This window comes from Acinonyx jubatus, chromosome D3, assembly GCF_027475565.1.
Source record: "Acinonyx jubatus isolate Ajub_Pintada_27869175 chromosome D3, VMU_Ajub_asm_v1.0, whole genome shotgun sequence".
Lineage (NCBI taxonomy): Eukaryota > Metazoa > Chordata > Mammalia > Carnivora > Felidae > Acinonyx > Acinonyx jubatus.
The window spans coordinates 81,087,362-81,111,518 of NC_069392.1; the positions used below are offsets into that span (position 1 = coordinate 81,087,362).

The 24,157-nt window shown below is 37.4% G+C and overlaps 1 protein-coding gene across 3 annotated transcripts in view; it reads left to right on the plus strand.

Moving 5' to 3' along the window:
* Window positions 1–22,913, plus strand: part of CDH7 (cadherin 7) — a 127,389-nt gene extending 104,476 nt beyond the window's left edge. For all 3 annotated transcript variants that reach the window (XM_027069142.2, XM_027069143.2, XM_053205889.1), the window contains one exon: window positions 13,328–22,913. In XM_027069142.2, the coding sequence (XP_026924943.1) occupies window positions 13,328–13,821 (494 nt within the window). In that variant the 3' untranslated portion in view covers window positions 13,822–22,913. The remainder of the gene's footprint in view (window positions 1–13,327) is intronic.
* The last annotated feature ends 1,244 nt before the right edge of the window (window positions 22,914–24,157 follow it).

Sequence of the window (24,157 nt, forward strand, 5' to 3'; positions counted from 1 at the left end):
TTTTAATTTCATGGGTGAAATCTTTCCCGACTCTTCTCCCATCCCCACTTTGTTCTCACCCTTTCTGACTTATTTGCATGGGAATTCTCTGAATGAAAGACATGATGTCACAGAGCCTGAAGCTTCCTTTCCTTCCACTGAATACAATTTGAATGAGAGAGATTATGGTCGTAGTCAAGGTTCATGAGAAAGTTATCAACGAGATGCAGTTATTTTGCCAGTAGAAACAGGTCATCAATATATGGCAAGATCCTTTAGTATTCTAATGTCTGACTAAATATTTTGCCCCAAAATTTTGTTACACATTTTGATCATAAACTCATAATTGTTGACATATGTGCTTATTTTTCAACCAGACTAAAAGCACTTCAAAAAACTTTTTATGAACGACACTAACTTACTACTTCAGTGGATTTTGAGAAGTGAGCAGACAGAATTTCAGTTGTTTTAAACATGGATTTGGGGCACGTGGGTGGCTCAGTCAGCTAAGCATCCAACTTGATTTCAGCTCAGGTCATGACTTCACGGTGGTCGTGAGACCGAGCCCCATGTCAGGCTCTGTGCTGACAGAGCAGAGCCCACTTAGAATTCTGTCTCTCCCTTTCTCTGCTCCTTTCCTGCTCGTGTGTGCTCGCTCACTCTTCCAAAATAAACAAAAAAATAAAATAGGGTTTCAGTATTATTGCACATCTATCCAAAGACTGTTATAGCCAGTTTCTTCCTTAGTCTGCACAGTTACTTTGTTAGCTTGTGCATTTTCCTGCACGTTGAAACTGTCACTGAATTTACTATATTCAGTTTTGTTTTTCCCTATTTGGACCATTAGGTCCAAGTAATTGAAGTCCTATAACACCCCCTCTGGCTCTTTGCTCTTCAGCCACAATTGGGATTTGTTAGACTGGCCCAGCTTCAAGTGCAATAAGACATTTGTAGAAAACACTGCTTACCACATGGAATTCAAGTTCAAGTTCTTCCAGTGTGCCCAGGATGGCCAGCTTCACATTCAGCTGTCATGCGTCTTTTCACTTTTCCTTCCTGATGTACGAAGTGTTGAAGTGTACTTGCTCCCCTGTGATTCTGGCCACGCATGGTTTTGTTCAACAGGAAAATATATTCCCAGTTTTGTAAGTGACAATATTACCTAACTAAAAAAAAATGCGGAGAACAATATGATAGCACTATGTAAAAGACTGAGCCCCATCATAATCTATAATGATCAAAAGTACTTGATACAGCAGTCCTATTGATAATAAAGGACTGAAGTAGCCAATTTACGATGGCACATGTTCCCCTCTCAAACAAACGCAAGCATAGTAAAAAATGAATTGCATTTAATAAGCTCATACTAAGAGCTAGCCGTTAGTTACGTGCTTTACAAACACGGTCTGATTTAATTCTCGTAACACGCATTTCCTAGGCAGGTGTTAGTAAGCAGTCGTATGCCCACTTTTTTATATGAGAAAACTGTAAATTGGAGGAGACATGCACAAAGTTATAAGGTGTCAGAGCCAGGACTCAGACACAGGCGGGCCTGGCTTCTGAATGTCCTTTATAAGGTATGTTTCCCTGTGTGTTTTCCCGTGTGAAAGACTTGTGTGTCTCTGGAAAATGCCTACAGATCTGTGGGTATCACAGCCCACGTACTGCCAAATTAGAGCGAGCAGAATCTTTGATCTGCTTTACACAGCAGCTTTATCGCTTCTTTGGTTACCTCTGAGTGTCTAATTTACAGGATCTTCCAATTACTTCCAACCTTGAGAGAACGCATCGAGAATTGTGTATGATAAATTTGAGATGATACTGCATTATCGCCAAAATGTATAGTATACCAGTTGTCTTTGTACACACAATATTCACTTTACTTAGGTCAGTTTTATCGCTATCTTGAGACTCAACTTGCACACTTAATGGAGAGGCCTCTGTGATACTTTTGGGGAAGTAATGGGAAGTTCGGTTTGAGTTATAATGAAATTTTTCCCTTTCTTGAGACATGGAAAACAATGTCTCTTTGGTGCAGGTGATTTGCAGAACTCTAGGTGGGCACATTCATTATCCTAATGGACTGCTGGCATTAGAAATTGAATAGAATTATTAAATCCTGAACCGTTTTCCTATATCCCTACCTCTCCTCCCAATTTAGTCCCTACTTCCATGTTTTTTTTTTTTTTGAGGGGAATCAGTCATCCTTTACTTTTCTTTCTTTTCCATGCCCCACAGCCAATCAGTATCCCCAAATATGAATTTTACTTTATTGATCCTTGAATCTATGCTATTCTCTGCCTTGATGTTGCACATGATTTTGCCCAGGGCCCATCGTCGCCCTTCTGGATTATGGCAGTCATTCCAGTCTCTACCAGATGCCAATCTGTCAACATCCCAGGCAGAGTAATGTTTTGCAAAGCAAATGTGACTGTGACACAGCCCAGCATAAAATAAAATTTCCATGGCTCCCAATTGTCTACGGACAAAAATCACAGACTCTGTGACCTTACTGCTCCCTCCCAGTTCAACCTTCAGCCAAATGGCGGAGCTGCTCTTAGACTCCTCGTGATTTGCCTTACCTACTCTTAAATGACTTGCTCCTTCTGCCTGGAGCACCATTCTCCTTTTTTGCATCGGAGTCGACTTTGGGTACTGTTCCTGCATACCCCATAGCACCTTGTTTATACGAGAGCATCCTGCAAGGCTGACTCACCTGTTTCATTAGTTTGTCTATCTCCTCGAGTAGATTCCTGCTTTTAGAGGCAGGGGCTGAGCATTATTTGATCATTATATATGTAGCATCCCATAAAATGCTGATGTGACATGTAGAGGGTGTTCCATACCCTCCTGTTGAATTAGACCATGGACGATTTTAATGTACTCATTAGCGGAAAAGAATGTTTGATTTAGTTTTGTCTTTATCCGTAAGTAGTATCTCCATTGGACCCAGATTTTCCCATTTCCTTAGATGATATGATTTTAAGGCATTTTTGTCCCAAATCCAGCCTATTTTTTTCTATAAAGTGGATATGGCACACATTTAAAATATTTAAATTCTATTTTCAGTGTAGTAATCCCAAGATCTATAAGGGCTCAAGAAAAAATAAATCCGAATATAGGATTTTCCAAATCTGTCTAAAGACAGAGAAAATATTGCAGCAGACATTTCAAGGATACTGCATTTGTTGTTAAAATTCAGTTCAAATTTTAGTTAAAAATGCTATAGTTGATAGCTAATTTACCTCAATCACATGCTGGGATTTTATCACGTATAAATCTTCATTTATTCTTTGTGACTATAAATAATAGAGTGGGTTCATAAGTACAAGTTCAAATTCTAGCCTCCTATTACTGAGCATCTGCATATATCTCTTATTCTATAGCACATAGATCCAGACAAAATGACAAGTTGAATTTTCTCATCCCTTAGATCTTAGCTTAGATGTCACTTGCAATGACATCCGCCTTTGATCACCAGACTGCACTAGTACCCCTGTATTTTTCCTATCATTTCACTTTTTTAAACATAAATTATTTCTTTGCCTGAAACATTTCAGAAGCATCACATGTACCTACATAAAACCCAAATGGTTCTCATGGCCCACAAAGCAAGACATGTTCTGACACCTGCTTGCCTCTTGAAGTTATCAGGCTAAGCCTTCACTCAGCCTGTAGGAAGAGATGCACAGCTACCTTTCCATCCATTTCAAACATGGCACCCTGTTACTGAGAAATTCTTCCTGAATCCCTTCACCTGCTGGGCTCACACTCCCCTTTATGTCCAGACTCAGTGTTACCTTCTCAGGGGGACCGTCCTCACCTACTGATTAAATTAAGAGCCATTCACAACCAGATTCTTTTTTTTTTTTAATTGAAGTATACTTGACCTACAGTGGCCTATTAAAGTGTACATTATAGTGATTTGATACGTTTCTTTGAAGTGAACCCCATGATAAATGTAGTTACTGTATATCACCGTAAAGTTGTTACAAAATTATTGACTGCATCCCCTGTACATTTCCATGCCTCAATTTCTAACTGAAGGGTTATACCACTTAGTCTCATTCACCTATTTTGTCCACCTCCCAGTCACTTCCCACTCATAACCAACATTTTGTTCCCACCGAGTCTGTTTCCATTTAGGATGTAATTCTTTTTATGGCTGAACATTCCATTGTGTGTGTGTGTGTGTGTATTTTTTTTTTCCTGTGCGAGAGAACACTTACAATATGGAGGTTCCTCAAAACATGTGTCTCTTTGAATTGGTGTTTTCATTTCCTTTGCATAAAGACCCAGAAGTGGATTTGCTCAATCTTCCTTTTTGAGGAACCTCCAGATTGTTTTCCGTAATGGCTGCACCAGTTTGCATCCCCACTCGCAGTGTATAAAGTTTGTTTGTTTTTCTCTACATCCTTACCAACAATTTTTTTTTGACAGTTGCCAGTCTGACAGGTGTGAGGTCATCTTATTATGGTTTTGAATGTCATTTTCCTGGTGATTAGTGATGTTAAGCATCTTTTAGTGTGCCTGCTGGCTATCTGTAGGTCATCATTTGAAAAAATTATTCAAGTTTTCTACCCATTTTTATTTTATTTTTCATCTATTTATTTGAGAGAGTGGGGAGAGGGGCAGAGAGGGATAAAGAGAATCTTTTTTTTAAAATGTTTAGTTATTTTGAGAGAGAGAACATGAACAAGTGAGGGGCAGAGAGAGATGGGGACAGAGGCACTAAGTGGGCTTGCGCTGACAGCAGGAAGCCCGACATGGGGCTCGAACTCACGAACCACGAGATCGCGACCTGAGCCAAAGTTGGACGCTCAACTGCCTGAGCCATCCAGGCACCCCTGTTGTAGTTTTGTGTTTTATTAGGTTCTTTTATAGGTTTGGTTTTGGTTATCATGTGTTTCACATACACCAGTGTTATAGCAGTCTATTTTAAGCTGATAGTTGCTTAACTTCCAATGCATTCCAGAAGTATGACATTTGAGGGCCCTGGGTGGCTCAGGGAAGCGTCCAACTCTTGATTTCAGCTCAGGTCATGATCTCATGATTGGTGGGATGGAGTCCCTCACTGGGCTTTGTGCTGACAGTGTGGAACCTTGGGATTCTCTCTCTCTCCCTCTTTGTCTTCCCCTCCCCTGCTCATACACTCTCTCGCTCTTTCTTTCAAATAAACTTTAAAAAATATTAATAAAAATAAAAGTACATTTGTACTCCCCCCAGCACACACACATTTTATGTGGCTGCTAACATATTTTACATCCTTTTGTTTTTTTTAATTTTCATACTAGATTTTTAAGTGGCTGATTCACTACCTGTATTACTTGCCTTCATTGGTGAGATTTTTTTTCTTTCATATATTTTCTAATTTTTAGTTATGGCCTTTTCCACTTAAATCTGTTTTTAATTCCTTTCTTTTAATGTGTATTTTGAGAAAGAGAGTGTGAGTGAGGGAGCAGCAGAGAGAGTAGGAGAGAGAGAATCCCAAGCAGGCTCCGCACTGTCAGCAGCCCAATATGGGGCTCAGTCCCACAAACCGTGAGATCGTGACCTGAGCCAAAATCAAGAATTGGATGCTTAACTGACTGAGCCACTCAGGCATGCCTTAAGGAAGACATTTTAACTTTCTTTGGAAGTCTGTTTTAGTGGTGGTGAACTGTAGTTTTTGATTTTCTGGGAAACTGGGGATCCTTGGTCACGTCATGTCGGGGCTGCCTTAGTGGGATGGCTGAAGCTAGAGCAGATGTGAGCTGTGGGGGGGGGGGGTCCCTGGGCGTGCCATGCTTGGGGCACCATGACCCGAGAGTTGAAGCCAGAGCAGGGGGTGCCCCGGGCAAGCTATACAAACGCCTGCGATTCCTTGTCATGAAACCTGTGTATTTCTTTTAGATCAGTTATCACAATTGGTACGTCTGTTTATTTGCTTTGCTCAAATTTAAGAACACCTTGAGAGTACTGATCTTAACCTTTCTTTTAATCCAGTGTATTCCCAGGGCCCAATAGAGCAAAGGTAGAAGGAAATGACTTTAGGGATGAATTTGTGAATAGTATTTAACACGTCCTGTTCACTTTCCTGTCTTTGCCACTTATGTTAAGCTTCTCGAGAATCGTTCTGGTGTCTCTATTTTACCATCCAATAAATAGAATAGTATAGATAGCAAATAACTAAATAAAGAGGGAGTTAGCAAAATCACATGAGTACAAGTAAAATTTGCTTTTAGTGTGCAAGTTATAGGACTCAAATTTTAGCAAGACCCAGAGATATAGGCGTTAAGTTGCATAAGACTTTGTTATAGTAGTTTAACACATATCACCTATTATTGTGTTTACTGTATATATTTTTAAGACTTTATAAACTTAATCTTTGTAAAGTTACTATAAGAATTTTTATGAGTTGATTTCTATTATCTCCATTTTGGAGAGGAGGAAACTGAGGCAGGGCTAAGTAAAATATTTTATATAAGCCCACATATTCAGTCAATAGGGGCAGGGATTCAGTGTAAATGTGGATTTAGGGACAGGATTTGAGGTACATTCCAGGAGTTACACTATATAATAATTGGTTCATTACAGTGGTGGAATGAGCAAGAGGTAAATACAAGGAGGAAGTGAAATTCAAGGCAAAGGTGACCTGGAAGTTTCTAATTTGGGGTTCAGGGATCTTTCTGAGGAAAGAGCACAAAATATGAAACAGATTAAAGTAAATGGGTTTAAACCTGAAGAGAGACATTTGTACAGAAAGGTGTAAGCTAAGTGATGGTAACATTAAAAAATTATAATTGCCATATAAGAAGTATTTACCATAGTCCGAGCAACCCATACATTTTCATTAATAAAAATCACAAGCGGTCATTTATGAATATGATCTGGTTCATTTAGAGAGACAGATGGGACATTTATATGTCAGAGAACTCACCAATTGCCATATATAGAAAGTAGTCGAATTCTTGCGTTTCACTGAGCTCATGTAGAAAGAGTATTGGATGAAAAGGGAAGAAGCCAAGTACAGAATTTGAGGAAGATTTACCATAAGTATTACCCTAGAGAAGATCAGCTACCAACAAACTATGATTTGAGAGGAGAGAGTAAAAAAGATATTTTTTAACTGTAAGAATTTCTGTAACATTGTATTAAAACAAAAAACTCACCCATATCATGTTTCTGCATTGAAGTTCTACTTCAAATATGATAGATATGCCATGTAAACATAGAGCTGATTAGTGCCCACTGGGTTGGGCAACTATCAAGGTCATTGGTAACCTTAGTCTTGGAAATAACAGAAAAATTCAGATTTCTCTGGTTTCAGAGCAATTAGGATATAAGAATGTGGAAATATGAAATAGGCTGCTTTTATAAAAAAAAAAAAGAAGTCAATAAAATTGAGTGCCGTTGAAGATAAATCGTTGATTAGCAAACTGTCACTTAATGACCTATTTTTTTGTGGTGGGAGTATGGAGCTCTGGGGGAGTTCCAGGCATGGAAAAAGTGGTGGGAACTTGGAAGAGATGCTGAAAAGAACTAAGATGTTTCTCTGTCATGGTTGTTTCTGATCTGAAGCCACCAAATTAAAAGAAAATTCATGAAACGTAATTAGTGCCAAATAGAGAACATGTAACAGATTTTCAGTAATAGTGGTGCAAATCAAGAGGATCAAAAGACAGTGAAGAGTTAAAAAGTAGTTATCGAAGGGCTAAGTTTTACGCGCACATGGATAGAATAAGCATTTACAAATTAGTGAATGTGGATATAGATTATACTAGCAGATTTTTCATTTAAAGTAGGTCATTTTTCAGTTACACCTAATAGACACAGTAATAATTGTAGTACAATAGCTGTTTTGCTGTTCAATGCATCATTTGGCCATAAAATTTTAGAGTAGCGTACGTCAAGATCGTATGCAATTAAGATTTTTCTAGTATTTTTGAATCTTTATTTTGTCCGAAGACGTAGGTTATGGTTCACAAGTGTGAACTACATCAATTTAAACTTTCAGGGAGTAGCCTCATTAGTAAAAATAACAAGAAACACCTGAAATAAATGCTAACAACAAATTGAATGAGCTATTAACAAACTAATATAATTTTAACGTGTTACCAAAGTATGTTTTTTTTTCACTTTAACAATGTCTTGAGTGTCACATGTGCATTTTACACGAAAGCACATCTCAATTCGTGTTTCAGATAGGAACAGCCAAACTTCAAATGCTCAAAGCCACAGGCAGCTAGTGGCTGCTGTGTTAGCAAGCGAGGATTTAGACAATTTTATTGACTAATAAGAAATTCTGATGATTCAGAGAGATCCGTAGAGAAAGTAGTGTTTCTAAGTGATGGTGGCTTATCCTTCAAGTCTTAAATCATGTTTTCTCTTTTGTGAGACTTCTCTGAGCATTGTGGGCAAAGTACCCCTTTCCATACGTATTTACCTAACATATGTTACTTTGCTGTATAATCTATTGCATAATAGTTATTTGTATACAAAATACTGAACTTCATAATGCCGAGATCCATTTGCATCTCTCTCCAACCCCTACTTTATTAACTTAACAAGACTTATTGAGTGCATATTTACTATCAAATACTGCTTTTTGTGTTTAAAATAACAACTGTGGGGAATAAACTCACTGACGGTATAGGGATTACAGTTGTAGAAAATCAATTGCCCGGTAAAAAAAAAAAAAAAAAGTGAATTAAAAGTAATTTAGGTTTTAACCTTCGGTGATAGTCTCTAAACAACAGGTTGAACTTTACAAAGTGATACCAAACAGGTACAAAGACTTCCACTTTGATTTACAAAAAGAACCTTTCATCGAGGTCTCACATGGAAAAGAACTGATTTGATGGTAGTTTGCATGACTGGGTGCTTTAAAATGAACTTGGCTCAAAATTTGAAATATGCTAAAAAAATAAATACATTCAGGGAAATGGTTTTCCTTTAATATAAGTAGGCTTATCAAGCTGTGATAGAACTTGTACCACATCAGCAGCGTTCTGCCAGGTTCTCGGGACCAAAACCGGATATTGAGAATTCTGGTGTTTGCAAGCTTAGAACATCCCATGCAGGGGATTCGGGGATGACCACTAGGTGTTGAACTCAGTAGCTGAGAATACACTGTAAGCGTTTCAAGAGCTAATCTGGATGACTTTTCAAGCATCTGCCGTCTTTCAGAAAACAAGACACTTGATGATGCAAGTGTATTAGAGAGGGGGCCTCTTAATCACAGGGGCCAGTAACGCTGTGGTTGACCTCTAGGAAGCGTGGCTGGTTCCACTGAAAAGCTGCCAAGATGATTAAGTGAAAATGGATATGTATCTGGCACAGACCACGGTGACGTTGAGACTATAGGAGCCCGCTAATTTACAGGATGCTGTGTATTTTACACTTCTGTATTTTTCTCCATCTTCCCTTTTCTTTCTTTCAATGTGGGAGAATGGTGCTGTTCTTGTATGTATGCTTCTTTGCACTGGTGGGTGTCTGCACTTTCTCACAGTGAGCTGCATTATGATTTATACTGTATTTCTCTTTGTAAAGATACAGCTACCAAGTTGGAGCTGCTTGGATGCAGGGATCCTCCCTTATCAGGATTTTGCCAATAACCAGCACCACAGCCGACGTACCGGGATACTCAGAAAATGTCGAATGTTATAAAACTGAATTCTAAAACCAGAAATTTTAGTTAACAGTATGCTTTGGCTGCTGCAATAGCATTGTAATTGCTTTGCTAACATCTACGCTGCCCTTCTTCCTATCCTCAGTCCAATCTGAATTATATTGTTTTTGAAAAACTAATATGATCATACCATACCAGCCTCAGACCGCATTGGTTATCTCCACCTTTCTTTGCTCCACAGCTTTGTTGACTTCCGACGTTTGCTGACTGCTCGCTTGTACCAAGAGTAACCTTCCATATCACCTCTCCACCGTCACCCCCCCAGCCTTCAGTGACCCTCACTTAAATCTGCCTTGCATGGGTCTGTTTCTTCTACTGTGGATCTTGAAAAGATCATGTTTCCCTCTTTTGCAATAATTATCCCACTTCTACATTGACATTTAGTTGTCTCATTATTTGATGGATATCTGTATTCCCATTTAATTATAAGTTCCTTGAGGAAACTTATTGTGTCTACTTCTGTGCTCAACATTATATCATCCTACCTAATGCCTACAAGAAATGGTTAATGCACATTGGTTAAACATATATAAATTCATGAGCCACAGACCCATTATAACTTCCACGTGTCTAACTAAATCTTTCTTTATGCCTCCACTCAGAAGTATCCTTCATATGACAGAAATGACATATGAGGAAAACCTCCTAAACTATATAATCTTGTGCTTACTTAAGCAGAAAATATTCTTTTTAATGCAGGGATTATCTCCATAGACCCTGAAGAGCAGTTAATACTTGTTCTACGTAAAGGTTAAATTTTATTTTTTATATGTGCTCATGTAGTTAGAAATTAATATTCTCCTAAGTCATTGAAATGTTAAATTCTCTAACCTTCTAAAACACTTCATTTTTTTCCCAGCTTGAGGCAAGACTGAGAAATGAAATAAACTCTATAAGATACTAATATCCTTAACAGGTACTGAACCTACGAGCTGACACATTCTGTGGGTTCTGTCATGTTTCACTTTTACTGAACACTACACTTGAGCATCCAAAAGTAAGTTTATCAGCAGAAAAAATAACATTTACAGGGGTGCCTGTGTGGCTCAGTCGATTGGGCGTCTGACTTCAGCTCAGGTCATGATCTCATAGTATGTGAGTTCGAGCCCCACATTAGATTCTGTGCTGACAGTACAGAGCCTGCTTGGGTTTCTCTTTCTCTATCCCTCCCCCACTCCCACTTGCCTGTTTTCTCTCTCTCTTTCTCTCTCAAAATAAATAAACTTACATTTACAGCAGAATATAAGAAATGGTGGTTTTATGTTATTTATATATAATGTATAAATCTATATAACATATGTATATAACATAAAACATTATCATATACCATATATATAAATGACAAGGTTCATTATATGAAGAGAATTGAGAATTTTGAAATATTTTGCCTAAATACTGATTTAAATTAAAAGTGCATCTAATTATCACCTAATTCTTACCCTCTTCATAGCCTCATTCACTCTTATGCCCATCCATTTCTTCCATCCTCTGCATTCGGTTGGATATTTGCTCTGCCTCAGTTTCCTTCCGACATGTCTTAGAGATTTCCCCTGTCCCTCCCTCCACCTGTCCCCCCATCATGGCTCTCTCGGATACTCACTTTCCATTCTCTCTCTTAATCTGACTTCTCCAGTAATATGATATGGCCCCTCTTTCTTTCTGTTTCAATTACCTATATTTGGGTGTAGGGGAACTATGTAAAAAAGTTTCAGAAGCTAAATTTATACATAAATCTAAAGTGTTATTTACTTGTATGTGTTAAAAGGTACTGGTGTGTCTTTCTCGGAACCAGCAAATGGTCACTTGAGCTCTTGGCTTGTGTCTGAATTACCTTCTATGGAAGTACTAAGCTCCTAGTGTTCTAGAAAGTGCACCGGCTTTGAGGCCGATGGAACTAGGGAACACATCATTCCTACCTACTGCATTTACTTCATGACCACAGGCAGGTTGTTTCAGATGCCTAAGACAGCTGTCAAACAAGAACATAACATGCCCCAGAGAGCTATTCTGAGGGTCAAATGATAGACCTTGTTTGTAGACCTTCCTTTTTCACTCTACTGCCTTTTCTGTCTCTCATTTCATCTTTAGTGCACGTGCCTTGCCATAGATTTGCTGCACTTTCTACTTTGTACCTAACTTCATTATTTCTCCTCGGTCAGAGGAGAAATTTTGAGTTGATGTTCTTAGTTGACCAGAAGGTAACAATGAAAACTTCACTTTGGCACACAAACAAGTACCTGGCATTCTGCTAACTCTATTTACATTCCCTCCCCTGCCTCCTCCCCCCACCCCCTCCCAGTCTCTACCCTGGACCATTTGCCTATAATTATCACATGTGGCTAGGCTCAGTAAATTTGAGTACTTGCCCAAGATCACCCAGCTAACTAATATGTGAAAAGGCTGGGCTTTTATTCAAGGCCCACACCAGCACGTTACAACAGAAAAGGACTTATTTAAAAGTAAGTGCTTAGAACTTTGTTTAAGCAGATTGAGACAGGATGGACTAGGTCTCACCTAGTCATTGCTTTTAATCACTCTGAATTACAGTGGTGTCTTTCTTGGTTTTATTTATTCTGTTTTATTTTCAAATGTATTCTTAATGCCAAACTAAGACCTCTTAAGATATTGTAAATATAAATACTTCAAATGTCTTTTTTTAAATAGGCTGAGAGTAATGGTTACTTTGGGCCTTTTAGATCTTCAAGAAAAAAGAAATTGGCTGATGTAGTAAAAAAGGTAATTTAAGATAATTCTTTAATTTATATATTTTGAACTCCAAAATTCAAGAATATTTTTTTTCACTCTAACTAAATCAAGTACCAAGGAAATCTGATATGTTCCCAATTCATCTAGCATTCTGTCACTCATAGCCTGAGCAGAGCAGAATCTTTCTTAGTAGCGTGTACTTATTGAAAATACAAGGAGTATATTCAGGTGGTTTAAAACCAGTAACAGCCAGTGTATCTGTTGTCCTTTGCTTTCCAGTATAACCATGTGCTTTATTAATTATTCTGATAAATCTCTTTTTGGCTAAGCTGAAAATCTCACGAGCTATAATCTCTTTCCGGGTCTAACGCATAAAGACCAAGTTCAGTATTTCTTCCTGAAAATGAGACTCAGTTTACTATAGAAAAGCTTTTTTAATCTTCATATATGGTCTGACATACTGGATTTTATTTAACAGCAGAGTTTCTTAGACAAGTACTAGGCATTTCTTCAAAGAACCTGACCAAATGCTAAAATCCATTTCCTTCTGAAATTGCTGTTGTTAAATTAGACCTAAAACATTTATGAAAGTCATTTTGCCTTTCCAGCAATTAAGGAGTTCAAAAAAAAAAATCCCTTTGTGTTGCATAGCTTTGAAATCATTATAGTTCTCCTGAACTGGCCCTTCAATTTGCTCTATCAAATATTTTGCAGGTTGCCTTAAAGCGGGAGACATCAATTCTGAACAGGTGTGGAGAAGGGTTTCTTGATGTACAAAAGTGTCCTTATTTTAAACGCATTTTAGCAATTTTAGCACGTCTGCCTCTGTGAATTCCCATGCACGTAGGTGGCCAACTCATTTCGCTTTAAAGAGCAGAAAATCTGTAAGTCGGGATCATAGGCCTGATTTCACCATGATGAAGGGGCAGGTGGCCATTTACTGAAACCTGCTCCTTTCCTGTCTCGTTTTAGTGTTGATCCTCCTCATCGTCACCATGAGAAGACGGAAAAAAGAGCCTCTCATTTTCGATGAGGAGAGAGATATCCGAGAAAATATTGTGAGATACGACGATGAAGGTGGGGGAGAGGAAGACACAGAAGCTTTTGACATGGCCGCACTGAGGAACCTCAATGTCATCAGAGATACCAAGACCCGAAGGGATGTGACTCCAGAAATTCAGTTCTTGAGTCGACCGACTTTTAAAAGCATCCCAGACAACGTCATCTTTCGAGAATTTATTTGGGAGAGGCTGAAAGAAGCTGACGTGGACCCCTGTGCTCCCCCCTATGACTCCTTGCAGACGTACGCGTTCGAAGGAAATGGCTCAGTGGCTGAATCGCTCAGCTCCTTAGATTCCATCAGCTCGAACTCTGATCAGAATTACGACTACCTAAGTGACTGGGGGCCTCGCTTTAAACGACTCGCAGATATGTATGGCACTGGCCCCGAGAGTTTGTACTCATAGCCCCGGAACCTTAATCTGAAATGTACTGGAGAAAAAAAATAAATAAATAAAAGCAAAAACAAAACAAGGCAAAACAACGAGACAAAACAAAACAACCCACTACATACAGAAAACAAGAACTCGACTTACTAGAGAGAACGGTTGTACATATTTCTCCATTTTTAACTGTTTGGGCTTTGGCCTTGGTGAAGTGTATCTCCATTAGACTTACCCAAGGGACTGCACTGACCACAGACTCTGAGCATTCGAAGGCTTTTTGATAAAACGACATGCTCAGTGGTTTGTGAATAGATAGCAACTCTCAGATACCTGCAAAGCACCTAACCTCTATGAGCAAGTAGTGCCCTGTGTTGTCCGTGACCCAAGCGTGCCCTGTACAAACCTTCACGGTACTGCCAGTGAGAAGAACAACACACGATGTGCCATTGAAAATGTCCTAGAACTTCTCGCGAATCAAAACTCGGGACCAGTATAATTTGCGGTGATGCTTTTCGCTTGCTAGATTACAGAATCCAGCGCAAGTTTACTGCTGCTGGTTAGCAAATATATTTTATTTAGCAGTATATAAATTCTTAGAAAATCCTCCCCGGTCCTCCAATACAAACCGATAAAATTTGGTTTCAGGCAACATAACCCATTGTTTAGCAAATAAATTACGAAGGGTCCCAAATAAGAAAAAAAAAAGGTAAATCATTCCTTTTGAGCTGCTTGTGGAGGTATGAAAAAAAGTTGCTGTCTATTCATTGATTTTTATTATCTCTTCTGATTTATACAGGAGACTATCTTTTCTTTTTTTTTTATTTCATACATGGTGTTCTATTTATTTTGGAGCTCCAATCTCCACGAAATTCAGGTCCATCTGACTGCCTCATAGAACTAAGCTCGTCAGAACATGCTGATTTTTCTCTAGGCTGAGCTAAATGAAGGGAATGAAGCATGGATATGGAGAATAAAATAGAGCAGTTGAGCCCTTTTCACATCTCAGAGAGGATCCCAGCTACAAGGACATACAAGATGTTCATCTGAGCCATTAGAATGTACCAAACAGTGGAATAAAATATTTGTATTTTGGAAAGATTTCAGAATTGAGATTTGTTTTGGATGCAAGATTTATTTTTCAAGGTCACAAGTTCTCTATGCTCCAAAGACTTTTGAGAATTTGTTTTCCCCAACCTTTTTGGCTGTAACCGTATTGACTAAAAGACTGTTTATTTTTTTTTGTTTTTTTAACACTACCTTAATGTAATGTTACAATTTTCAAAATCCGTCTTTAAATTCTGACGCACACACCTTCCTCAAGAACTAACCAAGCAATGTAGAAGGTCCATACTGGTTTAGAGGGTGCCCAGATGAGGAGACCATTTCAAGTGATCATGTGTGTTTAGGATGGGATTCTTAGAATAAGGATTTTATGACTAAAATAATATTTCCACCTATCACTTTTTCCTAGAATAGTACTAGCTTAATGTGCATATACTGAAATAAGAATGGACTTTTTTCTTTCATTTCTCTCTTTCAGAATAATTTATTGGGTTCCTAATCAATCTACAGATAGCAGACCCTGTAGAGGAAATTACATTTTAAAAGTGCTTCTTTCTGAAAGACAAACACTGGAATCAGAATATTCATATTTGGATGACGTGAGGAGAAACCAGGATTCTGTAAACTTACGCTTCATCCTTAGAAATAAAGTAGGTGAAAGTGACCTTCAGCCTCATCACAAAAGAAATAAGTCAGTCAATCTGACCATCTGCACTCAGTCCTTTCATTTGAATACAGGTTTGTAAACATTGTTGTGGGACTAGATAGATATGCTTCTTGCTGTATTAATATACATGTATGTGAAAAACTCATAACAGTAAAAGATTCTGTTCATGACTTTTAGTCCCCTATGTAAGTTTTTCGAATAAAAAAAAAAATACATAGTACACGTACCCAAGTCAATAAAAGCAGAGTGTGGTGCAGGAACTATGTAGGCGTTAAATCAGCAAGGTGCTGAAAAGACAGTTTTGTAATAATCCCCTGTTGTCTGCAGGAAGGCAAAATCGTTTAGTGCATTTGGATGATGATGTCAAAACTGATTGTTCCACAGATCACTAAATGGAGGTTTGAGTGTATTTTAGAAAAGAATAATCACATCATTCACCTTTGTCTTGTTTTTAAGTATATATATATATATATATATATATATATATAAACATATCTTTTTATTTTTTTTTCATATCTGCTGATCACAGATTGGGAAAAGAAAAGCTCAAATTTAAATAAAGATTTGAAATTCTTGCCTATACCCACTTGCTCTTTTATGCGTGGACAATGACATCAATACAGATACTAAACTTGATTCAGTGGGATTGTTAAAAAAATACTTGAGATGGCTGAGAGTGTGTCCCTAATTTACATGAAATTTATATGCTTTCTATCTAAGCTTACCAGTAACAGGAGTGAGTTTATTTTAGTTTTTTTGGGTTTTTTTCCCCCTTCCGAAATCCAGTGCCATATATGATTATCTCCATAACACTTGAGAGGCTATGTTTTAAAACCAGACCCTGTAATAATTGATAAAATAAAAAAAAAAATCCACGTTAAACCGAGTCAGGAGATTCTCCAGAAGCATTTAAGTAGATCCCTATTATCTAGTCACTAAAATTCAGTGGTGTATTAGAACCAGCCAGAACCGGCTCCCAAGAACCAATGACCTACGTCTCTTCGCCATCCCCCTTCTAGTGATATCATTTGGTGGGTTGAAGTTAACCATGTAGTAAGATTTAGACCACCATGGAAATAAGCAAATTTTTTTTTCCTGAAGAGCCACTTATTAAATGTTCACCATTTCACTGATTAAATTGCTTTATAAAGGAAACTTTATGATCCTAAGTATAGTATGAATGGAGTATTAAATAATAATCCTTAGAACTACAAATAGGACCCACTTCATTATAGGAAGCAATGGCTTGATAATTTCAAGTGCAGACAGTGGTCTGGAAAGTCCATAAATTTAAATATTTTCCATTTGTCCATATAGGGGCACCATTAGAAACTCAAAGCACACAAAGTAATGCATATTTTTGAACAATTTAATTTCTTAAAAATTTTTGTATTTTATGGGGTGCCTGGGTGGCTCAGTGGGTTAAACATCTGACTTCTGATATGGCCTCAGGTTGTGATCTCGTGGTTATGGGATGGAACCCCACGTCAGGCTCCATGCAGAGCATGGGATTCTCTGCTTGGGATTCTCTCTCCTCCTCTGTCTCTGACCTTCTCCCACTCATGCTCTTTCTCTCTCTCACTCTCTCTCAAAATAAATAAAAAATATATTTTCATTTTACTTGTTACTGTTTATGTCAAGGAGATATGCCCAAGCCCCAATTCTGAATTATCACGGCATAATTTTAAGTCAGCGTAAAGAATACGAAAACTAAATCTTATCAAGAGAGTGGGCTTTTGCAGATCAAGTCTGAATTATCATTCTGGATTCACAGGTCAGTTTCTCTGTTAAAGCGATACTCTAAGGTCAACTGCAGACCCAAATTAAGAAGGAGAAACAAGAAAAGGTCAGCTCTGTGGAGGCAATGAGTAGATCCTTCTATAAGCAATTACTTAGATGAAGCTGTTAAACTTTCCTTTGACAAGAAGCTCACCGGAGGCCCGGTTGAGGTCAGGTAGCTGCCAAACACAGGCAGGAAGTAATCATGTTCAGGTAACAATAGCTGCCTTTTCACTCCACCCTCTGAGAATGTTTTAAATTATTTTAACTTCATGCACCATTACATTTACTACACTGGATGGTGAGCAGGATCCAGCAATTATTCTCATGTAAAAAGTGTAGTTATGCAAGATACGAGTATTATTTGTGTCACGGGCCACATGTCCAAAGAACTTGCAAATAATTACATCCAAATCTAAAATCCGAGGGCGCTTAAAATAAGTAGAAATATGTTACAAGAGGCAAAAACCACCTAAATATTTTAAAGTTTTTAAGCACTCGCTGTAAATATCAATCTCCAATTTTTAATTTTGATTTGACGTCGACTGACTTACAAACTGTTTTAATTAACCTCAGTTTTTAAATCACTATTGAAAGGTTTATTTACAGATGAGCTCATTAAAGTTGATTAAAAGAGAGCTTCAACTTTTAACTCTTTCCAGTCCAGGATGGCTGGCGGCACAGTGTATATGACAATTAGTAGGGAATGAGTTTCATTTTCTGTTAGTCTGTGTTGGTTATCTGGTCTTCATTATGAAGTTTTTAAAAAGTATTCGTAATGTATATTTTATGTATACACGATGGTGTGTGAAAGCTTGGCAGGCAAAACAAATGCAGATGCGTGAGCTGACTCCTCATCGGTACAACCCAAAGAGCAAAAGAAGGAGTAATTGCATTTACGTGTTGAGTGTAATTGAAATTGTTTCAGAGATGGGGATAAGCCCTTGAGAAAAGCGGGACTTGACGCTGATTTGGCAGCCATTGGAAAGTCCATTTCCAGGGGTAATTTTTCAAGCGCGTGGCATTCTGACACTTTTTCTTTGTTACGCTCTCTTGTACAGGCTCAGAGGTGAACTGTAAAAGGTCACGTGAGTGTGTGTGTAGTTGCGCGTGCGCGGGTGTATGAGCTTGGAGGGGGTGGGGCATCGGAAAGACTGAAGCAATCTTAGAGAACTGGTCTAACATGACCTTGTTAATGCCAACATATTATTGTCATTTGGCAAATTCTTAATAAGCCATAAGATTAGAATACCTGATATTGACTGAAGGGAGCAATATTTTATTCGCTTTAAAATTTTAACTTAAGGAGAAGGATTTTGGTATTAAGGGGAAAGCATTTAGCTGAACTATCTAAATAATTGGCTCATTTTCTTTTTATTGTGTCGATGTGATCTCATTGTTAACACAGACTATGGAGTTTGAATTATTTATTGTGGAATGTCACTGAGCTTTGGCCTTGAGTATCAGTGTGTTGTACTACGAAGTAACCCTGGTCTGTGGTTATAAAATCTGGGTCAGAAGGCAGTTCTAGCACATTTCTGCTATGCCCTGGATGCCATTCTAATTCTCTGAACCTTTATATCTTCATGATTAAAATTGAGTTAATAACTATCCTGTCTGTTTCAAAGGCTTGTGAGCTGATTAATTGAAAGTGCTGTGTAAACTGTAAAATGCTGTAAAAAAAAATGTACGGCTTTATTATGGAAAATTATGGAAGTTATATGATAAGGTTGATTATATGTATTGTTACGTGGTAAACACAGATAATGACTGTTTTTGGAAACATGCATTAATGGAAAAAAAAAAAAAAAAGTATGCAATTAGTATCCTAAATTGGGAAAGCATTTTCAGAGAAAATTGGCATAATTGATTAAAGCCACTCCTCAAAAACAATCATTTTTGTAAGATCTTTAAAGGTTGAGGTATAATTCAAACCAATTCAGTCATTAATAAGAATTAGGGATAGCCGTATGGGCAGAGGATTACAAATAAATAACAATATTCCCTACTCGTGATCATGACGGAGTGAAAGAGGAAGGCCTTCCGCTGATCCCAGCCTCATTACAGATCACAAATATAAGGGAACAGAGAAGTACACCATCTTCCAGAACATCCAGAGGAAATACAGTGTGGTTCTAGGGATCCCAAAGGTTTTGTCAGTCATGAGCGACATATGTATAATTAATAATGTATACACTTCAAAGAACTAAGGTACCATAATATTGGCTTTACATGAAAACTATCCTGTGGTCTTGTTTTGATGACCTAAAACCACTTCCAACATCTTACAGAAGCTTGCTTATTTTAGCCTTTTATAAACAAAGAAGCCATCAGAGATTAAAAAGTAATATGCATAGGATACTATTGCTTTGTCAGTGATAATCTACTCATAAAATGAGTGCTAATAAACTTTCTACTCAACTTTAGATATTAGTTATCTGATTATTTGAAGCTCGTATGAACAAGCATTCTAAACATACGCATTAATAGCTATGGAATTACTGAGAGTGTTGAGAAGTATGGCATACTCATACTCAAGGACATTAACTCTTGCATTTTTATTGCGTTAATTCATGAAATTTTGGTAATCGTTTTTATTTTTATAAGCCATAAAAATGATATGCTCCACTACTGTTTCAAGCTGTATTTTTCTTGTGCGTGGACACTATTTTTTAACATCAAGATCTGGCATATACATCAAATATGATCAATACTTCAAAAGTAATCAGTTTTATAAAACAGGTATGTAGAAATTGCAATTTATCTGTAATGATTTATAAGGCAAAAATTAAAAAGGAAAAAACCTCACTAGACAAATTTAATGTATATTATGTTTCAAACTGCATATACATTGTATATGAGCATACACACATGCCCCCCCAACACAATCTAAATGCTACCTGCTAAATGGAGTAAACGGCTTTTAACATTCTTTCAAGGTAATTATGACTGCTAGATGCAATCTCCATAATTAAATTATGTGGGAATGCTGAAAAATGATACTGTACATTTGTAAAGCTGTTCTTAGATTCCAGGTTTTTTTTTATAAAAAGAGAAATGAGCAATTCATGTAAGTAAAATATACAAGATAACTTTCAATGAAACTATTAATGACTATTCATGAGGCTTTATTATAATTATATGAAAAAAATTGAACGCTTTTTCTACAATGTTTTTACTTACATAAGAGTCAGTTGAATAAATGGATATAACCTAGTTTTAAAAATGCTAATTCAATTAACCACAAAAATCCATCCTGAAAATATAGTTCCATTTAGCCTGGGCAATGAGACATCATGCAAAAACTTGCAGTCTGATGTATGTCAGAACCTGAAGAGATGATTTTTGTTCAAATCAAGCACTGCCTTTCAGGCAGATAGTCTGCTTGAGTACTAAGTACTTGAGATTTTTTTAGTAGATAAAGGAAAGTACAGTTTCGTAACAATACAAGTGAATAGCTGTATACAAAATGCCCAATGAATATGAATCAATTTGGGAAACCAGGCAGTGGCATTATGAGAGTTCAGTTTATTGCCACGATTTCTTGATGTGTGCTTTGCTGGGCTTAAAAATATTAAGAAGCTGTGTTGCAAATTAATTGATTGCCGAATAAAACAATTTCCCAAATTCCTGACAAACATCTGTGTCTGCAGTGGCTCACTGTTTAGTCCTGCTCCTCAACGGTGATGGTAATCCCAAGTTGACTTCTAATTTTTACGTCTTGACTTCTTGGTACATAAAATGAATTCTGTTGTAGTTAAAGTTTGATGTTTTCTTCTAAGTGACTGATTTTTATGTGAAATCTTGTTAATAAAAATGTTCCAGAGATATGTCATTTTAAGTTTCAGAAAGATCTAATGTAACATGTGGTTTCAACTTGCTTCCAAGCCTGTGAATTGCCCAAGGAAGGCATTGTTATCCCTTTTATAATGGAGAAAAATTGAAACCCAGAATAATTATAACTTATCCAAGAAAATGTGAAAAGTAAGTGGTAGAGAAAATAAGAGAAAAAAATATTTTGCCCATTATATTTTCTACTGTCGTAGACCTTCAAAAAAAACAAAAACACAAACAAACAAAAAAAAAATGTTCTGGTTTGTGAGGGTAAGAAGACAGTTGAAACTCATTTCAAAAATGAGACTCGCCAATCTTAATTAACCTTTAGATTCCTTGCAAAGAGTGTAAGACTTCTTTATTAAAAAAAAATTTTTTTTAATCTCTAATTGGGGAAATGACATTAAATTGTATGTTTAAAAGTAGCAAGAAAACAAATACTGATATTGTCAGGAATCTGACATTTCAACTCTATTTATCCCCTATTATCTCTCTGAGGGGGTCCATCGACCAAGAATGTACCAGATTGTAGCAGTATGGCAAACTAGATATTCTGAGGGGCACCCTCTCTGCAGATTTCTATACTTTTTATGGCATTGTTGGCTCTCAGGAGTGTAAGGAAAATCGTGAAAAGCCTTATACTTTCACAAAAAGGAAAAAAAAAGAAAAAGAAAAAGCTGAATACATTGAAGATGAACTGTAAGCAAACACGAATGCTGAAGTTGCCCTGCGGACAGCTGTCACCCCGTGCTGAGCTTGGAGAAGGCAGCAAGACACCTACAATGAAGCCAGCACCCACGAAGGTGTTAATATCACTCGAGGCCAACTGTGCCCTTCGTTCCAGATTGTTGTTAGCCAAATATGAATGAACAATGAAAATCACCAGACGCATGAATGAGAGGTTTCACAGAAACCCCCAAGAACTTCAGATACTGTAATTATCAAAAACAAAAAGCGAGCCATATATAAAATGTTTTGGGAAATAAAAGGGAGAATAACACATGAATAAAGACATTGCCGATCATGGAGGTATACTTGCAAAGGAACCCAAGTGTCCATCTCTAAATTAATAATTCAATCTTGAAGCTAGAAAGCAGATGGGGTACATGTACCATTTAACACTGCACAAGAGAGACTCAGTAAACTAAAAAATAGATTGGAAGAAATTACCTAGGCTGTGGCATAGCGAGAGGACAAAAAGATGTGATCTATAAACACACGAGGGATGAGGATAAAATGTGGAGGTCCAGCATCCCTTGACCCATGGTGATCTCTGTTACTCAGAATTTCAACACGATGTTCAATTGCCTTTTTGGACTCCCATCTTCAAATGATGGTTTCACTTTGCCAGAGGCTTCCTGTGCCCCTGACTCTACAACAAGCTATACACTCTTTGTGGTTCACAGTTTCATTTATTTAGCCTGGTGGTCCACTTAACAAATATTGTTATAAATGAAGCCTCAATTTCAGTGAAAATAAATTGTGCACCCTCATCAAAACTTGGGGCATACCTATGAAAAGTGAGCAGGATGCCTAAGCAATGTGAGTTAAAGCTAGATGAATTAAAATTAAGCTCTGTGTTTTAATTTGTCTCCTCTCTCTAGGGAGTCCAGATGATTTCATCTGTGGTTACTAAAGATCAAAGTGAAATGTTAAGTCTTTCCTCTGATACAGGGAGTTTGTTTAGATTTGGACAGAAAAGATGCAACGTAATAAGGATATAAGTGGCATAAATGAAAATGGTCATTATGTTCCTTCCAGGTACTCTTTCCTGCCCCCCCTTAGCCTCCAAAAATCCTTTTATTAATGTGTCCTACAGCCAGAAACACAGCCGGGTGTGGATTAAGTCATTCTTCAACTCTCTGGTGATATGTCAGTTACTAGTCTGGCCCTGTACCACATCTAGGGGTCACAGATGTATTCATTTATAAATTTTATAAATATAATTGAACCGTGCTTTGCCATATCACAATTTGGGAACCAAGTGGATTCTGTCAGTGCTAGATTCATGTAAAAATTGCTGCTACTATTTTTGTCTTTTCTATTGAGCATCAAAAGAGGGTCAGAGGCGGGTGTGGTGTTACTAGGACTTGGTCTCATAAGAAGGTAACAAGTCCAGGGTTTTATGACAGAGATCCCTTAACCTTTGTACTCGAGGCCACTTATTTCCCTCAGCAGACAGAATAAATTAATGAAACTTAGTCTTTTAGGTCCTGATGGGGCAGTGGAATGTACGTATGCCTATGATCATATGAAAGGGACCAAAGAAAAGTCTCTTTTGTATAAGCCTAAAAATGGGTCATATTCATTTTCCTTAGTCTGAAACTTAGGCTAATATCTAGCCTCTAAATTGAAGATAATTAGTGCAATAGTGTATAAATATTTTAAAAAATGAGAGTATTTATTTAAAATTTTTTTTTAATGTTTATTTATTTTTGAGAGAGAGAGAGAGGCAGAATGTGAGTAGGTTAGGGGCAGAGAGAGAGGGAGACCCAGAATCCGAAGCAGGCTCCAGGCTCTGAGCTGTCAGCGCAGAGTGCGACGTGGGGCTCAAACTCACAAGCTGTGAGATCGTGACCTGAGCCGAAGTCGGACACTTAACTAACTGAACCACCCAGGCTCCCCAAGAGTATTTCTTATTTTTAATATGTATTGTGGAGTATTACTTTCATTATACATAATTATATCAGGAGAGGCTTAAATCACATAAATGCTCCTTAAGAAACTTATTTATATGAAGTAAATTTTACCATCACTGCACATCTATTTTCTGAGGACGTGTATTATTATCACCATTTCACCTACAAGGAAAATGTAACTCAAAGAGTTTCGATGAGTTCGCCAATGTTCCAAAAACTTCATGGGATGGACCAGAAACCTGAATGAGGCTAAGACCATTCTTCCTTAACACTATTAACGATTGCTCATAATTTGAAGCTTAATATCACAATACTATCATTTCACCAATGTATATGTATATTTATTGTGCATCCAACAGTAGGTAATCATATTGCT